The sequence below is a fragment of the Atta colombica genome, unplaced genomic scaffold, assembly GCF_001594045.1.
Source record: "Atta colombica isolate Treedump-2 unplaced genomic scaffold, Acol1.0 scaffold100, whole genome shotgun sequence".
Classification (NCBI taxonomy): Eukaryota; Metazoa; Arthropoda; class Insecta; order Hymenoptera; family Formicidae; genus Atta; species Atta colombica.
In genome coordinates, this window is record NW_017259185.1 from 2,785,294 (window position 1) to 2,803,607 (window position 18,314).

General features: G+C 33.5%; 4 protein-coding genes across 6 annotated transcripts in view; 2 read left to right on the plus strand and 2 right to left on the minus strand.

Moving 5' to 3' along the window:
* The window catches only part of LOC108686747 (failed axon connections), a 36,620-nt gene extending 31,406 nt beyond the window's left edge, over positions 1–5,214 (plus strand). The window contains exons 2-4 of one of the 2 annotated variants that reach the window (XM_018192201.1): positions 1,008–1,346; positions 2,132–2,284; positions 2,815–5,214. In XM_018192201.1, coding sequence (XP_018047690.1) covers positions 1,008–1,346; positions 2,132–2,284; positions 2,815–3,171 — 849 coding nt within the window. In that variant the 3' untranslated portion in view covers positions 3,172–5,214. The remainder of the gene's footprint in view (positions 1–1,007; positions 1,347–2,131; positions 2,285–2,814) is intronic. The other variant, XM_018192208.1, reaches the window with a different exon arrangement.
* Positions 5,215–5,904: 690 nt separating this feature from the next.
* Positions 5,905–12,250, minus strand: LOC108684969. Of its 2 annotated transcripts, none has more exons than XM_018189545.1 (6): positions 11,995–12,250; positions 10,484–10,714; positions 9,125–9,286; positions 8,837–9,044; positions 8,107–8,302; positions 5,905–7,538 (listed from the first exon to the last, which is right to left on the minus strand). In XM_018189545.1, exons 2-6 carry the CDS (start codon positions 10,664–10,666, stop codon positions 7,346–7,348), a joined length of 942 nt encoding a protein of 313 aa, XP_018045034.1. In that variant the 5' UTR covers positions 10,667–10,714; positions 11,995–12,250; the 3' UTR covers positions 5,905–7,345. The 2 variants fall into 2 exon arrangements, with proteins under 2 accessions (XP_018045034.1, XP_018045043.1); XM_018189554.1 differs by lacking the exon at positions 11,995–12,250 and adding an exon at positions 10,804–10,838.
* Positions 12,251–13,975: 1,725 nt separating this feature from the next.
* On the minus strand, positions 13,976–15,260 carry LOC108685385 (protein transport protein Sec61 subunit beta). The gene is made up of 3 exons (XM_018190148.1): positions 14,971–15,260; positions 14,686–14,882; positions 13,976–14,443 (listed from the first exon to the last, which is right to left on the minus strand). The coding sequence occupies exons 1-3, from the start codon at positions 14,971–14,973 to the stop codon at positions 14,356–14,358; spliced, it is 288 nt and encodes a 95-aa protein (XP_018045637.1). The 5' UTR covers positions 14,974–15,260; the 3' UTR covers positions 13,976–14,355.
* A 630-nt stretch (positions 15,261–15,890) lies between these two features.
* The window catches only part of LOC108684944 (general transcription factor 3C polypeptide 6), a 3,268-nt gene continuing 844 nt past the window's right edge, over positions 15,891–18,314 (plus strand). Inside the window, exons 1-3 of the mRNA XM_018189501.1 lie at positions 15,891–16,049; positions 17,524–17,782; positions 17,845–18,021. Of these exons, the coding sequence (XP_018044990.1) occupies positions 15,891–16,049; positions 17,524–17,782; positions 17,845–18,017 (591 nt within the window). The 3' untranslated portion in view covers positions 18,018–18,021. The remainder of the gene's footprint in view (positions 16,050–17,523; positions 17,783–17,844; positions 18,022–18,314) is intronic.

The following is an 18,314-nucleotide window of genomic DNA, read 5'->3' on the forward strand; positions in this document are numbered from 1 at the left end:
ATTGTTACAATTTCCTTTCCGATAATAGCAGAGTAACGTATTTAAAATCGATTTTATGCCAACAAAAATTTATTAATAAATTAGGAAAATATTTCTTATAAAAAGTACGAAAGTATTAATCTGATCTGTAAATCTGAATAAACAAATTAAAATTTGATGGATACTGGATATAAAATCTTGATTTTCCAATTAATTCTAGAAAGATTATTTTAATAGAAATTTAATGTAAAGTTAATTGAATATTGTTAATGAATATTTGTACCTAATGATAATTAAGTTATCATTAAGAAAAATTACACCAAAGAATTTTTGTCGGTCAAATGATGATTCATAGACACCCTATATATCAACGCGTGAAACGTTCGCAGTTATTACATGTAATAAGCTGATTCACCTGTGAAAGCCACGATATCCCACTTATGCGTTTAACGTGGTACATACGTCTATAAATAGAGCATGTGCCTCGCGAGAATATAGATACACCTATCCATCTCGGTGCAATATTATTTATTATTATCGCACTAGAGAAATATTTTCAATATTTCACTGTAAGAATATAGAATAATAATTACAAACAATTATTATTGATTAATCTGAAATGATTTTATTAGATTGTTTGAAAGAGAAAATGTCATTGCGATTTTGTTCCGAGTTATTCAAATTAAAAGCACAATTAATAAAAACTTAGTTGCAATTTAATAGAAATTGCGAAACTGAACAAACGAGTAAAAGATGATGTGTCAAAATAGGTATTTTTATTTTATGTTGGATCGCACAAAACTATTATTTTAGTATTCTAGATACACTGTTTGACATTCAATCATTACTATTGTAATGTAATTTTATTGTATATTTTGTATATGTATAATATATAATAATAAAGTTGTTATTATATAAATGTTATATATTAATAATATAATACATAATTTTAATATAGCATAACATATAATATTTTGTTATTGTATTGTCACTTCGACAAAAGATTTAACTTATTCGGTTGTTTCCAGAATGTTGATCACAAGATGAAATTCCGCTCCAAGAAGGGTCAGCTGCCGTTCGTCGAGCTGAACGGTGAGGAAATCGCAGACAGTACCATTATCCTGCGAGAGTTGAGTCAGAAATTTGGCAAGGACTTGGATGCCGGTCTCACGTCTGAACAACGAAGCGTCTCTCACGCCATGATATCCATGATCGAGAATCATCTAGTCTGGGTTGTCGCGTGCTGGCGCACGAAGAACTTGGATCAGGTGCTGAAGGGTTACAAGGTCAATCTGCAACTCGCTCTGGGATCACGTATCCCAAACGCTATTCTGAATTTCTTCTTCAAGCTCACGTTCGGACGCAAGGTAAGTTTCGCTTGCCGTTCGCCGTGATATCGGTGTGATTTCGATGTGACCTAGCATACAACTTGGACATTAGATAGAAATCACTTGAATGATAATTCCATGTTTCATGACTTCTCATTCAATTCTAATAATTTATTCGCATTCACGTTTTCATATAACTTATTTGCATATTTTCATAATTATATTCCACATTATTTTCATCATTATGTAAAAGTCATGCTGTATGCAAAAATAATCTTCCCTCGACCTTCTTTCATTGATTTTATCGAGACCGCACGATGTTTCGAATGTTCACGTTTCTCAATTTAGCTATGCATGTATCACTGACATTATGCTAGATTGCATTCATGTAAATACTGTAGTTTTGTCATTACATAATTTTTCCCAGTATAGCTAGTCTCATCAGCTATCATCTTAAAGCTCTCTTAGTTGAGTCCTGGTCGACGTTTTTTATCTAGATATTAATAATATGGAATATAACGATGACTATGAAATACAAATTTATTGAATCAAGATACAGATTCTAAAAATATTTATTGAAACCAGTACGATCTCCAAAATGTTATTCTTGTCCGAATTTTACTTCGACCAAGTTTCGCTACTTACACGTTATCACAATGTTTATTTTATGCTATCTCCAGAATCATTCATAGTATTCGCTCGGAGTGCACAAATTGCGCTTGTAGCTCTAAACGTGCTATGAATATGCTAGCTAGAGATAGTATCGCGATAAGGAAACGTAATTGTAGAACAAAATATTATGACCATTTGTAGTGAGATGGTAGTTGGATTGGTTGCAGGGTGCGAGGAAAGTGAAGGCTCAGGGAATGGGTGTGCACAGTCCGGAGGAAGTGTCCCAATTCGGGTGCACCGATCTTAAGGTGCTCTCGGACACGCTTGCTGACAAGCCCTTCTTCTTTGGGGACGAGCCAACTACCGTAAGTATCATCAAATCTGTTAACATGTTGCCTATAGCGGTCAAGAGTTCTTGAGTTATGCACCACTGTAGTACATTCTAACATGATATTTGGTCCGCTGTGTAAATAATAGCTTCAGTTACTTGTAATCTGATGCCGAAGATAATATCAGTGAAACCAGTGTTGCCCGCGGCGAAATGGCGTTCTCGCTGAGCGTCATGCGAAAAAGCTTTGTATTTTCAGTTATCTTAAGAGATATTGCACATCGAACTGAGCAAATAATTATAACACGATTATCGACTCGAACTTTGATTAGTTTTCAAGTTTCAATCGATTAAAAATTAATTAGTTTTAGTAAAGAGAACTTCAGGAAAGAACAAATAGGTAAAAATATATCACCCTTGATCTCTTAACTTATCTTAATATTACATTGATTCACAAAGATTCGCAAAAAATTATGTTCAACGTAAAAGATTGATAGAAAATATAGATTATGGGTTACAATTTTAGCAATCTGTATAATCCTTTGGCGATCTTTTGGGTTTGTACAGATGGACGTAGTTGCATTTGCGCATCTCGCTCAAATCCTGTACATCGACAAGGACACGCCGTACAGTCTACGAGATTACATGGTCGAGAACTGTCCCAATTTAGTCGGACATTGCTCGCGCGTTAAAGAACGATGTTTCCCGGATTGGGACGAGATATGCTCCAGCCTGGACATGAACACGCATCTGCCGAAACCCGAGAAACAGGAGGAGAAAGAGGGCAAGGAGGAGGCGAAGGAGTCTAAAGAATCCAAGGAGGAGAAAGAGGGTGACAAGGAAAAGGCAGACAAGGAGGAAAAGGAAGTCGAGAAGGACAAGGAAGTTGACGAGAACAAAGAAAAAGAGAAGGACGGCAAATAAGCGGTCTTTCATTGTAAAGAGAAATAATAAGTCGTTTCAAGGATTTAAAGGCGAAGAGTCACGAAGGTGTATTGGCGAATGAATAAAGATAGAAAGAGAGAGAGGGATAGTTGGCGGTAAGAGTGTGTGTATGTACGCGCGTGTGTGTGGTTGCATGAATGTGAACGATGATGGAGATGAGGACTGTAGAAAGCACGTATAGAATGATGATGAGGGAAGGGAGTTGCCGGAAGTGAGAGATTGTATGTTGAAGAGAAAGGGAGGAAGAAAGAGGGAGAGAAAGAGAGAGGGAAAGAAAATGAGTGAGTGTGCGTGTGTGTAAGAGAAAGCAAAAAGAAAGATAAGGTTTGGGACTAGAGCTCTCTACTTATACGTATAGATATTAATAGACTCGTGTATAATGTTAATAGTTCGTTTATATACGTTCAATGCGCATCACGCGTTACTTCACATTGACACACTCGAAACACACACGACCGGAACGATTATTCTCTAATCCACACGCCCTTTCTCTGCTCTGCTAAGGATAAACAAAAAACAAACAGGGCTATCTCATAAGTCATTAGAAATGTAGGATTGCAATATACGAACTGCAATAGTTTAACGCAGCTGGGGTCTTTGTCGACAGTGGCCAAATGCAATATAGCGTTACGCTATAAGATAGAAGTAATTACGGGAGAAGAGGAAGAGAAGAAGAAGCGAGGATAGGGTCGCGTGAACGGGCATACTGATTCCTGCCTTTTAAGGCGAAAATAAGCGTCTCCTACTTCGCTTCCCTCAACGATCCTTGCTGTGTATAAGTTACTTTGCGTCCTGGCGCAACGTAACGTAATCTTCTCTTTAATTTAGTTCACGTTAATTTCCTTTTTTTATGCTACGTTCACACGTGTATCGCGCGTTTTACTTTGCTTTTTATATCGTGTTAAATAAAGTTTCTAAAAAGATTTTGTACGAGATTTTTTATGACGCGTATCATTGAGAGATTTCTATCGGAAAATCATCTGAGGAAACACCGTTGCGTCTAGTAGCCGGTTCATCGACGCGATCTGAGATTTTTATTACGATAACGCTAATAATAACGCTAACGTAACGATAATGTTAATAAGAATGAAACAACAATAATATTAATAATCATAGTGATAGGAGAAAGGGAATCCGATGTCCTACGGAAACAAATGTTAGGTCATTGATTGACTGAATTACTTCTATCTCTCTCTATCTATCTCTCTCTCTCTCTCTCTCTCTCTCTCGCGCGCGCGCGCGCGCGCGTTCTTTTAACAATCGAATCGAGAGTCGAGTCACGCCAATTGACCAGTTAGCAACGGACGTCCTCAGACAGCCTAATGTGGAATGCAAATGTAGTTGAGAAGGCCGTACGGAAAAGTAGTTCGATCCGCTCTTCCGCCCGGCCGCAAATCCGGTTTGCATTTCATCGTCATCTCAAAGTGCGTGCAATCAATTTTTATTTTAATCGACGACTCTCATTCCTATATTTCGTATGGATTATATGATATTTTCATAGTCCTTTCTTATCACTTTTTAGATGACGGAAGTAAGGAACCGCGATAAGCGATGGACGACACATATTATTATCTATTATTTGTATATTATAGTATATGTATTAAACATAGACGCGCGCGAATGCAGTTGGACTTAGATATGCAAGGAAGATGCCATTCGTGTATAGCAGAGTCGTAATATTTCGTCCTCTTATCCACCATTCCTTGCTCCCTCCAAGTTCTCGATTTTTTATTTTCTTTTTATTTTCTTTCTTTAGCGAAGAGGCACAGATAATGTTTTGATCTCTTTTTCTTTGGTACTCAAAACGCTGTGCTGCCCATGTATTGATATACGATTTTTCGGACGTGTTAAGGAAAAAAAAATTACCTTGCGTAATACAAAGTGTCTTTCACGCATCGAAAATCGACAATTTGATGTATAACGGGAATTGAAGTTTTTTCTACGAACGCTGCGTAGTTTTTCTACGGCAGCTGAACATATTCCACGAGAAGACACGAGATATATTACATTTAAGTAGCTTACTATATTATTGATAACAATTATATATATATATACGTGATTTTATATATATATATATATGTATGTATGTATGTATGTATGTATGTATGTATGTATGTATGTATGTATGTATGTATGTATGTATGTATGTATGTATGTATGTATGTATGTATGTATGTATGTATGTATGTATGTATGTATATGTGTATGTATATGTATATATAATCACGTAAAGGAAAAATGGAAAAAAAGATTAGTGGATGATGCTGTTTATACTTAGGACGGCGCATATGTTTTCACCTGTGGTTACATATTATTATGGATTATTACGTGCGAGTAAATAATATAAATTAGAGAATGGAAGAAACATTTGGACAAGAGAGACCATAACGTTGCAAGCACCGTAGGTAGGCCCACTCAATACAGTAAGATTATTATAAGAAGAATATATTAATAATTATTATAATATGACTGCTCGTTTTATGCTCGGCGTACATACATTTCATTGTCATTATTATATCACCATTTATTAATGATATACATACGAACAAATAAAATGTGTTTATAAATATGAAGCGAACTTTACGTAATCTCTCGATGTTTACTGATTTGCAATTTGCTCTCTTCAAATCTTATTTAAAAGATATAATATGCATTTTTTATGAGATCATATATAATTAAGAGGGCAAGATAATTAATCAACAATTCCATAACTTAGGATCAGTAATTATTTATTATCTAAACTTCGAAGACATACGTAACAATGAAGTATTGGGAAGTAATATTTGAATCATTTATTCACAAGGAATTCGTTTCATGCGCGTCATTAATTTGAATTATCGCTACATATGTTTTATAAATTTCGGAATTTCTTTTTATTTCGTATTCTGAGGACGTTCTATCGGCACGGAGATATGTTTAATATTGCTATGACTCAATAATTCGATTGAAAGCCTCAGGATTGCAATCGGGATACATGGACGTACCATGTTTGTATTGCATCTAAAATTTCTTTGTAAGCATCCTACATATTACAATATAGGATTCCTACAATATATTAACGAAACGAATAGCGATTGTGATAGGTGAAATGTAAACTTGACTGTTTTTTTACGTTCGTTTGATTCTAGCGATAAATATTGCTTATTCGCTGTCGAGTTACGAAAATTGCAACACAATTGTTCCGTTTTTCCTCGATATGCGTTTTTGTTAATTTTTACTTTACTTTTAACGAATCGACAGTATCAATCGCCAACTATTACAGACCATCAATTTTCAAAGTTACTATTAATTTCAAAAATGGACTACATCGTCTTATTTATATTACATTAAAATTCTCATTTTAAATTCTCGTTTTTGCGATATTTAAGACACATACTTTTTTGTTAGTTGATAGCGAGCGCGGTAAACCGCCTGCCTAATTTATTTCCAAGAACTACTCTCTTGGAACAAAATATAATATTATTCATTTAAAGTAGCGATTGACTAATTGAATATAGTGACACTTTTTAAGAGTTTTTCTTTTTAAGCCTGGATATTATTTGGAATATACAAATTATATATTATTTCCAATCTCTCTTGTTTTATCTAATCTTCTTGTATCTAAAATAAGAGTTTAAATACGTACATAAATAAAGCCGCTAATCAAGTCATTGATTACCACCGACTTGTCGTACAGAAACGATGCTCGAATTGGTCATTAAGCTACTTTTACATTGGTACCCATATAACATCGCTATAAAAATAATTTTCTTTGTTCATCTCATCATTCGATTCTATACGAAAAGTCACCGATAACGTTTATGCCTATCGCCGGGAAGAGCTTTTAGTTACAAAAATAATAATACTTCATCTTTTATAAGCCTTTCCATTTTGAAAAGGGATTCCTTCTCGGTTCCCACATATTGAAATTGATGTGCATGACCAAGTATAGTGTAACTCCTCGAGATCGTGCTGATATCGTGTTTGATTGAGAATGTTGTTGGACTGGGATTTATGATTCGGCCGTCGAGTTTATATTTTTGTCAGTAGATAGACAGGATTCTCGATGCCGCAGAGAAAGATAAAGTAGCGCTCAGAGAGCTGTACTGGTTGAAGCTGTTGCTGTCGACTGCACGCCGGACTCAGAATTCGGACGTCCGGCGTGTGGTTACAGCTACGTGGACGCCGCGAGGCTGATAGACGTTGATTCGGTGACGGCCGATCTCGGCTTCACATCCAGGGAATCGTAGAGTGGAAATTCGCAGCAGAATATAAACTTGAGGAAATGTGGCACCTCAACGTAGATAGACGGCGGTATTGGTATCAACGGTGACGTCGATCGCTTATAGTAGCGATACTCCGCGTTACTGAAAACATTTGCAGAACATGAATAAATCGAAATTCATACGAATTTACAATAAAAAACAAATCCATTTATCTGTTAATATTATTTTCTTACGAATTGTAAAACAAAAATTTAAATAATTTTTTTAATCTGACTTTAAATTATTATATTCTTCTATTTACTCCAACTAAGAGTTGAGACTCCAGCTTTCTGTAATAAATAAATTAATTAAGTAAAGTAAAATAAATTAATTTAGGTGTACAACTTAATTCTTGGCCTTTTTACCCTAGAGAGTGCGATGAAAAACATCCCGTATATAGTCATCTCCAATTCAAATACAATCCATATTAATAGTATTTCGACTGGTCTTCGACACTTTGGCGTTTTAAAACGATTATACGATGGAAAAATATTTAAATTTGAACAGGTGCTATAGTCGACTAAATATAGGGGTCGAGAATTAAGCATTTACTTTTAATATATATAAGACACATTTTCTAAATTTTATATTTATGTTTTTGAATATTATTTTTTTTTTTTAGATTTGCGAAAATTCTCAATGCTCTTTTGCCCAATGCCTTTTTACTTACTCCCTGTATCTTTCATCCGATGCTTTTTCCAATAATGGCATCCCTGATAGAAATAGAATAATAAGCGTCGTGAAGATCGGGGATGCAATAACAACCCATTCTGCTCCTTCGATAACGTTTAGGGATATTACAAATATCCCCCACCAGACGACAATCTCGCCGAAATAATTTGGGTGCCGGGAGAGCCTCCAAAGTCCTAAAAATTTTGACTTGTAAATGCAAATTTATTTCATTGCAATCGAAAAATGATTTCAATGAAATAAATCCTTAAATAAAAAGTAATATGTATAACTCCTAATAATAATAATTATATACACATATTTATTTATGAGAATCAGATTGAAACGTTTTTATAACACATCTTATTGATGAGATCTTACAAACGATGCTCTGTAAAATTTTACTAGTAGTATAAAAAATTTAATGGAATTCCGCAAAAGTATTTTCGGACGTGTAACTCACTAAAAGTAATACCAATGTTATAATTTTACACTCAAGAATGTAACTATTATGTATCATGTATTATATTTACATTGTTGAATAAAATTATAACATTGATATTACTCTCTAAATTCTTTGAAGAATCTCATTCTGAAGAGTGAAAATTGACCTGTCTTGAAAAGGATCTATATTCAAGAGTGAAATTTCACTCTTTTAGAATGAGATCTAAAAGTTAAAGAGTATGTTGCTATTAATTAGTGTTTACTGGAAAATCAAAGGATAGTCTCACCGTCATTACACCACTTCCCATTGTTCACTGGATCTTGCTTGAAGGTGAACTTTTGCAGATCGGCGTAGGTCTCAGCTAGCAAGCCAACCAAGAAGAGACCCGTGCCGGCGCTGTCGAGCGTCGTCATCGTCTTTGGCGCGGGCGGTATTTTATGTCGTGGAGAATTGATTATTATCACAGGCAGACTGACGACGTACACCCACACAGCCTGCGAATCGACAAATCTCTTCGATATATCAGATCCTTTCTAGGAAGATTAAACGGGAGACATCGCACTCTCTATTTTACCTGAAATGTCCAGAATACGGCGAAGCGGATCACATTACTGCGACGATCGTCAAATCTCTTATCACGGCCTATTTTGACGATTCTATATAGGAGATATCCGGAGAGCCGCACGCCCCACAAGCATACGAATATGGTCACCATCATCTGCCGACTATCGTATGTCTACGGGGAAGAAAGGCACGTAGTTGTTTATACCGATACTTGTAACGACTAATAATATAAAATAAGCGTCATAGAAAGAAGTTTATAGACAGGCACAAATCATCCGTTAATAGATATTAATTATATCTTGACATTTTATTTATAGCAACGGTTTCATTGAGGATAAAATTGTCGATGATATACAGTGGCAATATGTCGCGTGAATCTCGAGGTGCATTCGAACTTTGAGAAAGAAAATCAATCTAAAATAATGATTTGCAAATCTGATTCGCAAGTGCAATCATTATCGAAGATTAATTACAGTTGCGATAAAAATTAAGTGATTTTAATATAAAACTTATAATCAAATAATAATAATAATTAGTAGCATTAATAGTCATTAAAAGGAATTGATAATAGACGAAAAAATAATTCTAATTTGTGATTTCTCTATCTAGTTTTCGAGTTTATTAAAACTTTTACAAATCTATCTTATCTAGGTTCTTTCCCGATAAACTTGTAATGTATTTTAATCTTTAGTACACACGATCATTTTCTAACCTACACTACATACAATTAAATCGTCCCGGATTAATTTTCATCTTTTTTACAAATACATAAAAATCAATAAATAATTCTTACGGTTTAATATCTTTAGAAAATACTTGTGCACTCTCTAAAACTTTTAGAGTGAATCTCTACAAAATTGTATGTAACGTATTCATTAGTTCTCATTCATAATATAATTGTAATAACGCAGGTATTGTATTGTTAAATAAGAAATTATAATTAACAAGTACGTTACATGCAACTTTGTATTTGCTGGTTGAAAAATGAAATCTCTCTCATTCTTAAAGACTGAAAATTGAACTCTTGCTACTTTTTTTCAAGATTGTCTCAATTTTTTTTAGCGAGATACCAAAGAATTTAGAGAGTAAGGGTTGTGAACTAAAAAAATTGTATATATATATATATATATATATATATATATATATGTGTGTGTGTGTGTATGTGTGTGTGTATATAAATGTATGTTATAATTAAATGATGCTCCTAGCATCATTTCAAAGAAAAAAAATGTGCAGGACATGAATGATACAAAAGTCTAAGGTTTAAGAGTTAATATTTAGGCTTTATCCGCCAAATATAAAATTCTCCCTACGTGCGTTACATGTGCACCTCTTCAAAGGAGATACAAGATAGCGTGTCAGACAGTACCTTGCCCACTTGACCGAGAAAGAAAGTGAGGAGAGCGAGGATGATGAAGTTAGTGCCACCGGCGAAGTCCGTCAGCTTGTCCATCTGGAAAGTGGCCGCGATCGTAAAGAAGATCAGCTGCATACCGACGGTCACAATCGCGCTCACGGCGAGATGATCCTCGTCCAAAATGTCGACCGCCATGTCCTCGACGTTAATCGTCTCCGATCTCCGAACAAATTATCTCGGATTCTGAAACGCGATTTTATCCGCGTCGATATATTAAATCATTATTTAGTTCTTTAATTTTAATTTAAAATTGAACACTTTAATATACGTACAGCCGAGAAATATCTTGGAAACGCGTTAGACATTAAGATGTTCTTCAGACGTCTTTAGGACGTTTCTTAGAAGTCTATACTGTATGGAATACTTAGAGTTTTTCTATATATATTTAATTGTGAGAATGGTTCTTTCAGAATCAACAATCATTATTTGACAGAAGAAAATGTCAAGCAAATTAAATAAAGAGAATTTTTAGTTATAGTTTATATTTCGAGTATTAAACGAAAAATATTAATGATACTATATTATATTAGGTATAGTAAAAAGAAATTCATTATTTTTCCATTCAATTTCATGCAAAAATAATGGATTTCTTTTTACTACATCTAATATATGTAATATTAATATATGTAATATTAAATGACACAATTAAAAAAAAAAATAAAATTTGTAAAATTTTTAAGATAGCAGATAATCTCTTCACATGAATTCAAAATTAATTTAATTATTCTTCTTACAAATATATTTATATCTAATAATATATAAAAGAATTAAGAATCATCAATTTGGATTAAATAAAAAATTAAGGAAGAAAAAGCAGCTACTATTTAATATGAATTAAAATGCGTCTTTAATTTTCTAAATTATAAAATTTTGTGTGATTTCTTTTTATGAATTATTATCTTAAAAAATCAGTATTGGAACGAAAAAAAGGCGATCGATACCGGATCTTATGTCCTGGCAGATTAACAAGTTACATGTTCTAGATAAACAAACTGCTCATATACGTAGTTGTATTACGATGTAGTTATATTACGATTTCCGCAATGCGGAAAATGCGGTGCGTCGAGGATGTGTTCGTAGCTATGACACAGAGCCATTTCCAGGGAAATTCGCTAAGAAATTTATACATAAGGAACACCGTGCGCGTTCTTGGCAGCAATATTTTGAATAATTTGAGAACGTTCCAGCGCATGCAGCTTATGAATTTAGAATACCTTCGAAGCTCCCTACCTCTCTCTTTCTGCAAAATAATCTAGTGTGCATGCACATTTTGATTCTATCCATTATCGAGCGAGGTTGAATAAAACGATGCTGAACATCTCCGTCTCTTTAAATATATAAATAACGCTGTCACTTTGTTGCGGAATGACAACGTTATCAATGTTGCGAATCTCTCGATTTTTCTAAAGCAGCGAGAGGAAGAGAGAAAGAAAGAGAGGGAGAGGAGAGAGAAAAGAAATTACCTCTCCCGTAGAGAACTGCATTTCTCGCGGTAGTTTTCCAACGATACTATGCGTCCCGCCCCGACACCGTTTCGCTGGGCAGGCAAGAAGAAGAAGTCGAATGTCGCCGTGACTAAAACGAGGCGCTCACTCCCGCACGACGGTATCACGTGTGTGATGTGAGTCCGCCGCGGGTCGGCGACGCTCGCGAGCCCTCGCGCGGCCCATCAACGGCGGAAGAGCGCGAGAATCGAGATGCGCGTGTCCGCCCCCTCGTGCCTCCCCCGTCCCGTCGGGTGGCCGGAGAACGGACGAGAATCGCCTCCACGGTGGCACAGCACCCTCATGCCACTCCGCTCCCTTTCTGCCGACGCCGACGCCGATGCGCGTTCCTCCCGGCGCCTCCAACGCGCACGTCTCTGGAGCGCCTCTCCGCCGAGAGACCACAGCGATGAGCAGACCCCGTCCCCAGTCTTCATTTTCAGGGACATCTACTGATCTACGTCAGACGAACCTCAATACCCCTCCGTGCGTCGATTTTGGAAGGACGGGTCGTGCTCTTTAATTGTTTGAATGAATTAAATTTTATACAGGCTCACATTTTTCTAAAAAAATATATTCAGTTTCTTTCTCTAAGCTTTTTTACAATTATTTATGAAATCACAAGATCTATACATAATTATTTTTCACACAAATTTCTTGTTATTATAGGTAAATGAAAATCTTAGAATGTCGAAGAGTATCCTAAAAAGAATTTGCCATCGATATTGGTTTTTTTCTCGAATCCTATATATAATATATTTCTCTAGCATTTTTTCGCTCGTTCTTACGATTCTTTTTATCTCGTAGTCCATTCCCTTTCCTAATTTCCTTTTTTTCGTTCCCCATATCTTAGATTCCATAATTATTCCATATATTAATCACACGCATCTATTTTTTAAATATATATATTTTTTTCAGTCATTTTTATTTTTCTAAAATAGAGAAAAGTGTAATGAAGAAAAAATAAGGGAGAGAAAAGAGAAAAATTTCTTTCTTTTAGAGACATAAAAATGACTGAAAAATTTTTCCTTCACTACTCTTATCTCTATTTTTTTTCTATCTTCTATGTTATTCTTTTGTAATTTTTTTCTCGATCTCCATTTATTCTAATGATACACGTTTTATATACATTTTATTTATTGCGATTATGTCCAATTCGAACGTGTCGTGTAATTCAGTGCATCGAAAGAATCAATAAATTGGATGCGCCGGCGCCTCGCAGAAAACGCTCAGAAACGGAAATATGCAGAAACCCTTGCAACATCGCGAATGCAAGAACATCTTGATTGCATGCTTGCAGAGAAAATCTTTAAATAAATTGAACCATGATTACAATAAAAAAACTTACATCTTACTATTATAACAATACTTGAAATACATGTTTTAACAAGAATTAGTATGAATTATAAATATTATGTTCTTTTTATTTCATGTATGTATCTACATTATGCAAAATGTGTCTATCAACAGTAATTTATAATTCTACTACATGTAAATTATTATAAATTTACTAAAAATTATTTTGCAATGTGTATTATGTGATGATCTAGATTTTATATTTTTAAATGTCAAGTATAAGATTCCACAAAAATTTAAGAGAAGATTAAGTCTAATCAATCTAAATTTGATTCTTCTAATTTAAAAACTTTCTAACACATTCTATAAAACAAATATACATTAAGCTCTTTGACTGAAATAAATATTTTCATAGAATAAGATAAATATAAGAATGTAAATAAACTGTACTTGCGAAATTAATACGTGGTTCAGTATGAAAGCAATTTATTCGCAATTGGCGGATCCTAAATTCGATCCTACTCCTAAAATCCTCAATTTTATAAGATTGTCAAAAGTTACAAATGTAAAGAAGTATATAATAAATGGTAGCTGGCTTCGGGAACCTATAATTCACAATTCATTTACACTTACATAAATTGACTTGTATAATATCAACCACATATCAGGGTAAAAATAAGTTACATTTATTTCAATATTACATAATGTTTCATTCCTAATATTACAAACGCAAACTAAATAATTCCTCTCGTGTTTTCTCACAATATACGTAATTGATAAATTGTTTTAAAAAAACAGACCTTCTCTATCGAGGAATAAAAAATATGAATGTATTTTAATCATGTAACGATATCCACCATTTCATAATGTGTTTTGTGAGTCCTTTCCTTTCAATGATATATTATCCATAACATATCATACATATTAAAAATCACGCATTAACCTGTTCGAGGCGCCAATATATGATTGCACGATGCTGAAATTTGCATCGCTCAGTGCTTCATATCTCTCTCCCAGGCCAATCTTAACATATTGCACTTATATCTAGTTTCTAGTATACTTGCCCCAGATATGAAGCATGAATACAGATGCAATGAATAAAAGGGACATTACTAGCACTGGCACAGGTCCCCTAAAACAAAACAATTTCAATATTTATTATAACATTTATTAAGACATATCATGTGAAGGCAAATTAATATTGTAATAGAGAATTAAAATGTTATAGCAAATTATATTATAACAGATAAATGCTTTAAAGAGTTTAATTTACTAATTTAAAATAAATTTTATTAATTGACCAAAGTATGGATAGCATTACGTTGATTACTGATTGATGGATAGCATTACTTTAATCAGCTGATTTATACTTACACTTTGATGCCAGGAGAGTCATCAGTATAGAACCTCCACATGCCACCGGAGCTTGTACCGGTATTCCTGTTCCTGGCGGAGGAGGTTACAGTGGTTTTCCTCTGTCTTACTGTACCACTACCACCTGTTCTTGGCGCTATGGCTTTGCTGGGTGATCGTCCAACAGATCCCACGGAAGTAGCGCTAGGTGCAGCAGGCTTTTTCCAAGAAATAAGAAATAAGAACACGCGTCAGTCTTCGTTAGAAAATAATTCCAAAATTATTATTCAAATTAATTATACTTACCATGGTCAAACTATTTTTATTGACAATCCAAGAGGATACTGAGAGATTCGTTCAAAAATTCCACTCGCGCTCGAAATACTTCAACGGTGCTTGCGTTGTAGAAATAGTGCTTCCGTAAAATACAGATTGTTTACAAGTTGAGACGCATGAACGGGACACTGGGAAGACAATTCGTCCTTTCTTCTTCTGATCACCTCTTTGTGCGAAACTCGACAGCAACGTGGCATCAAAATATATACTAACGTATCACTCGTCGAGCGATTCGAACGCAGGCTGGTGGTACAACGCAGAGTAGCAGGCGACGTGTCAAATGTATGCTCTACACGTGGTACGCAACGAACACGTCATCGTCATCGCTACGTTTGACATCCGCGAATCAGCGCGAATTACATTGGACAAAATATTACGTACGCCATATTTAAAAGTGCCTTTTCATGTCGATGTTTATTTTAAATGTCAAATATTAATTTTTTAATAATAAATTTATATATAATAAATATTGCTTCACCTCGCAGAGATAAGAATTTTTCACAAGCGTCCAATTTTTCATCATTCCCCCAACAACTTTCGCTGACATTTTTGACCCATAGAGCATAATGTTTATTATTTCGAGGAAATGCATTCATTACATAGCTCTTGGTTATCGAATTATTACAAAATGGGATTGCACACCTAATCATTTTTAATAATTGAATACAATGTGTATTTACGTACACGTTAGGTTAGAAACGCGTTAAGGTTACAGTACTATGCTGAAACGACCAATTAGAGCAGCTCGTGAAAATGTACCTTTAAACTTTAAATTTCAAGGGCGTCAAGTGGAATATAGTCTAGATATGTTCGACGTCATTGCCTGAAATGTATTTGTCTGTTGAATTTAAATAATAACAAATAATAATTCATAACAACTCATAAGAAAAATGGAGTCGGATGGTGAGTTATCTGAAAATGAAGAAGAAATGCTCATATATGTAGAATTTGAAGGGCTTACCGGTAACGAAATGTTCGATAATAAAGATCTTCAATTGGATATGATTGGAATAGATACTGAACATCCTATAATGGAAATTAATGGACGGGTATGCTGTATTTTATGATTTATAGAATTATTTATAGAATTTAATAAATGAAAAACGAAGTATAAATCATATTTAAACTTTGTAGCTTGTTTTTAGAATGCGTTTTTATTAATAAATGCGCATTTTTTTTGTTTCTAAAATTCTGTAATATATAATATGTAATGTCATGTACATGCTAAATGCACACTAATATCGTTATAAATGCATCCTGAAACTCGTGTTTATTTCCTTTTTAAGTCTAGTTTTTCATTATCTAGTTTAGACAAAACTATAGTTTAGTAATTAATGATAGTGTTATGTTTTCTTCGAAAGGAAAAATAGGACTCTTGTTTGATTAAGAGCTTACATTTAGTTAATATGGAATATAAAGAATTGTAATGTAAGATTATTATGTTTTCTTCGAAAAGAAAAACAAGATTCTTGTTTGATTAAGAGCTTACATTATAATATATATAAGGAATTATAATGTAAGATGAGAAAGAAAGCAGCTGAGAGTCAATTCACTAATCGATAGTTGCTAAGCAACTGTCCTCATGACTCCGTTCATGTCATAGACATCGATGTGGTAACAAATAGCTAGAAAAACAAAATTATCATCAAGTGAAGTTAGATCTAAATCTCACTCGATAATTTTGTTTTTCTATTAATCACTGCTCATTTCCACCAATAGTAGATTAATTTTAATTTCACTATTTCACTTCACTTACTCTTTGTCTTTTTCTAATCTTTAGAATTAGATTGGTGGAAATAGATATAAATCGATGGTTTTATTAAGGTAACTTTAAAAGTTACTAAAAAAAGCCATTAGCTTAACGATTAATAATAGCTAGAAATATATAATTTTTACATTATGACCAACTAGGCAATGAAATACTTTTATTGTTAGCAACTGAAGATGACTAAGTAAAGTTGAAATTCAATATTCTGTTATTAATTTATGACTAAGTTGAGACATTCTATTATTAATTAATAAAAAATTATTTTAAATTATTTATCTATATCAGGTGCTTGTTATTTTGACCTGTTTATCATTTATTTAAAAATACTTATATTTGAGAAAGAGTAGTTGTAAGACAATTATATTTTACGTTTTGTATTTCAACAGAACACATGATAATATTTTATATTTTGTATTTCTTAGGAACATATAAAAGTATTTTGTATTTTGAATACTAAGATTGACAATCGATTTTATTATTTAAATTACAAGATATATAAAACTTTCAATCTCTTGATTTTAAATACAAAATATATATTACTTTTATATATTATTTTGCTGAAGTATAAAATATAATATACTCTATACTATGTACTCTATACTCTATACTAGTATAAAATATACTCTTGTATTGCAAAAACCGTGTTTTAAATAGAAATATTTTTATTACATGCATTTTATTACATGTTCTCATCACCAAGTTAAATTTGACCACAATTAATTAAAAAATGAATCTTAATCATTTTGTACTTTTAGTTTTATGAGGGCACTTATGAAGACGCTGTAGGCACTTATATGTTCTTTGAGAAAGATGACAATCCAAAGGTGGACGATGAGGTATTCGATAAAGTGCCGACTCTAAAATATTCTGCTAAAACAAGGAAGTTACTTAAGATGCAGAGAGTGTTCACAAAACCAAGAGTCGAGGTCCTTGGTGATGCTGAACATGAGAGTTGTATTCCGAATGAAGAAATGTTAGCACAAGCTGGTGTGCCTCCAAAGTATCAAGAGGAAGGTAATGAACGAATTTCTTCAGTCTGCATACATTTTATTTAACATGAAAGCAATTTATTTTAGCCATACAGTTCTGGAATAAAGTACGTGATGAAAAACTAGAAGAATTAAGCATATTCTTGGAAAAACAGAAAATTAGAGAAGAAAAAAAATCCAAAGGTATTGCGTTGGATTCAGAGTCTGATGAGGAAAACCCCGTTGTACAAAAAACCAAAAAAAAATCAGAAGAAACATGAGAAAGTAAGATGTTTTAAAATTCTAATTAAAAATTTTAATATTTAGAGAGACATTCTTAGCGTAAGGATTGTATATTAATAACATAAAGTTGACGCAATAACATCAGTGCTTTGGATATTGAATTGGAAAGAGCAATTTTAAATGTAAATTAAATATTAATTTTTTGTTGCATCGCTAATTTTGTTTAATTTAACAATAGAATGTTTTATTTTTCAACTTTGTTCTCATATTTCTCAATCAATTCAATTTTATATCTCGTATATTTAGTATACATATATATATATATATATATACAT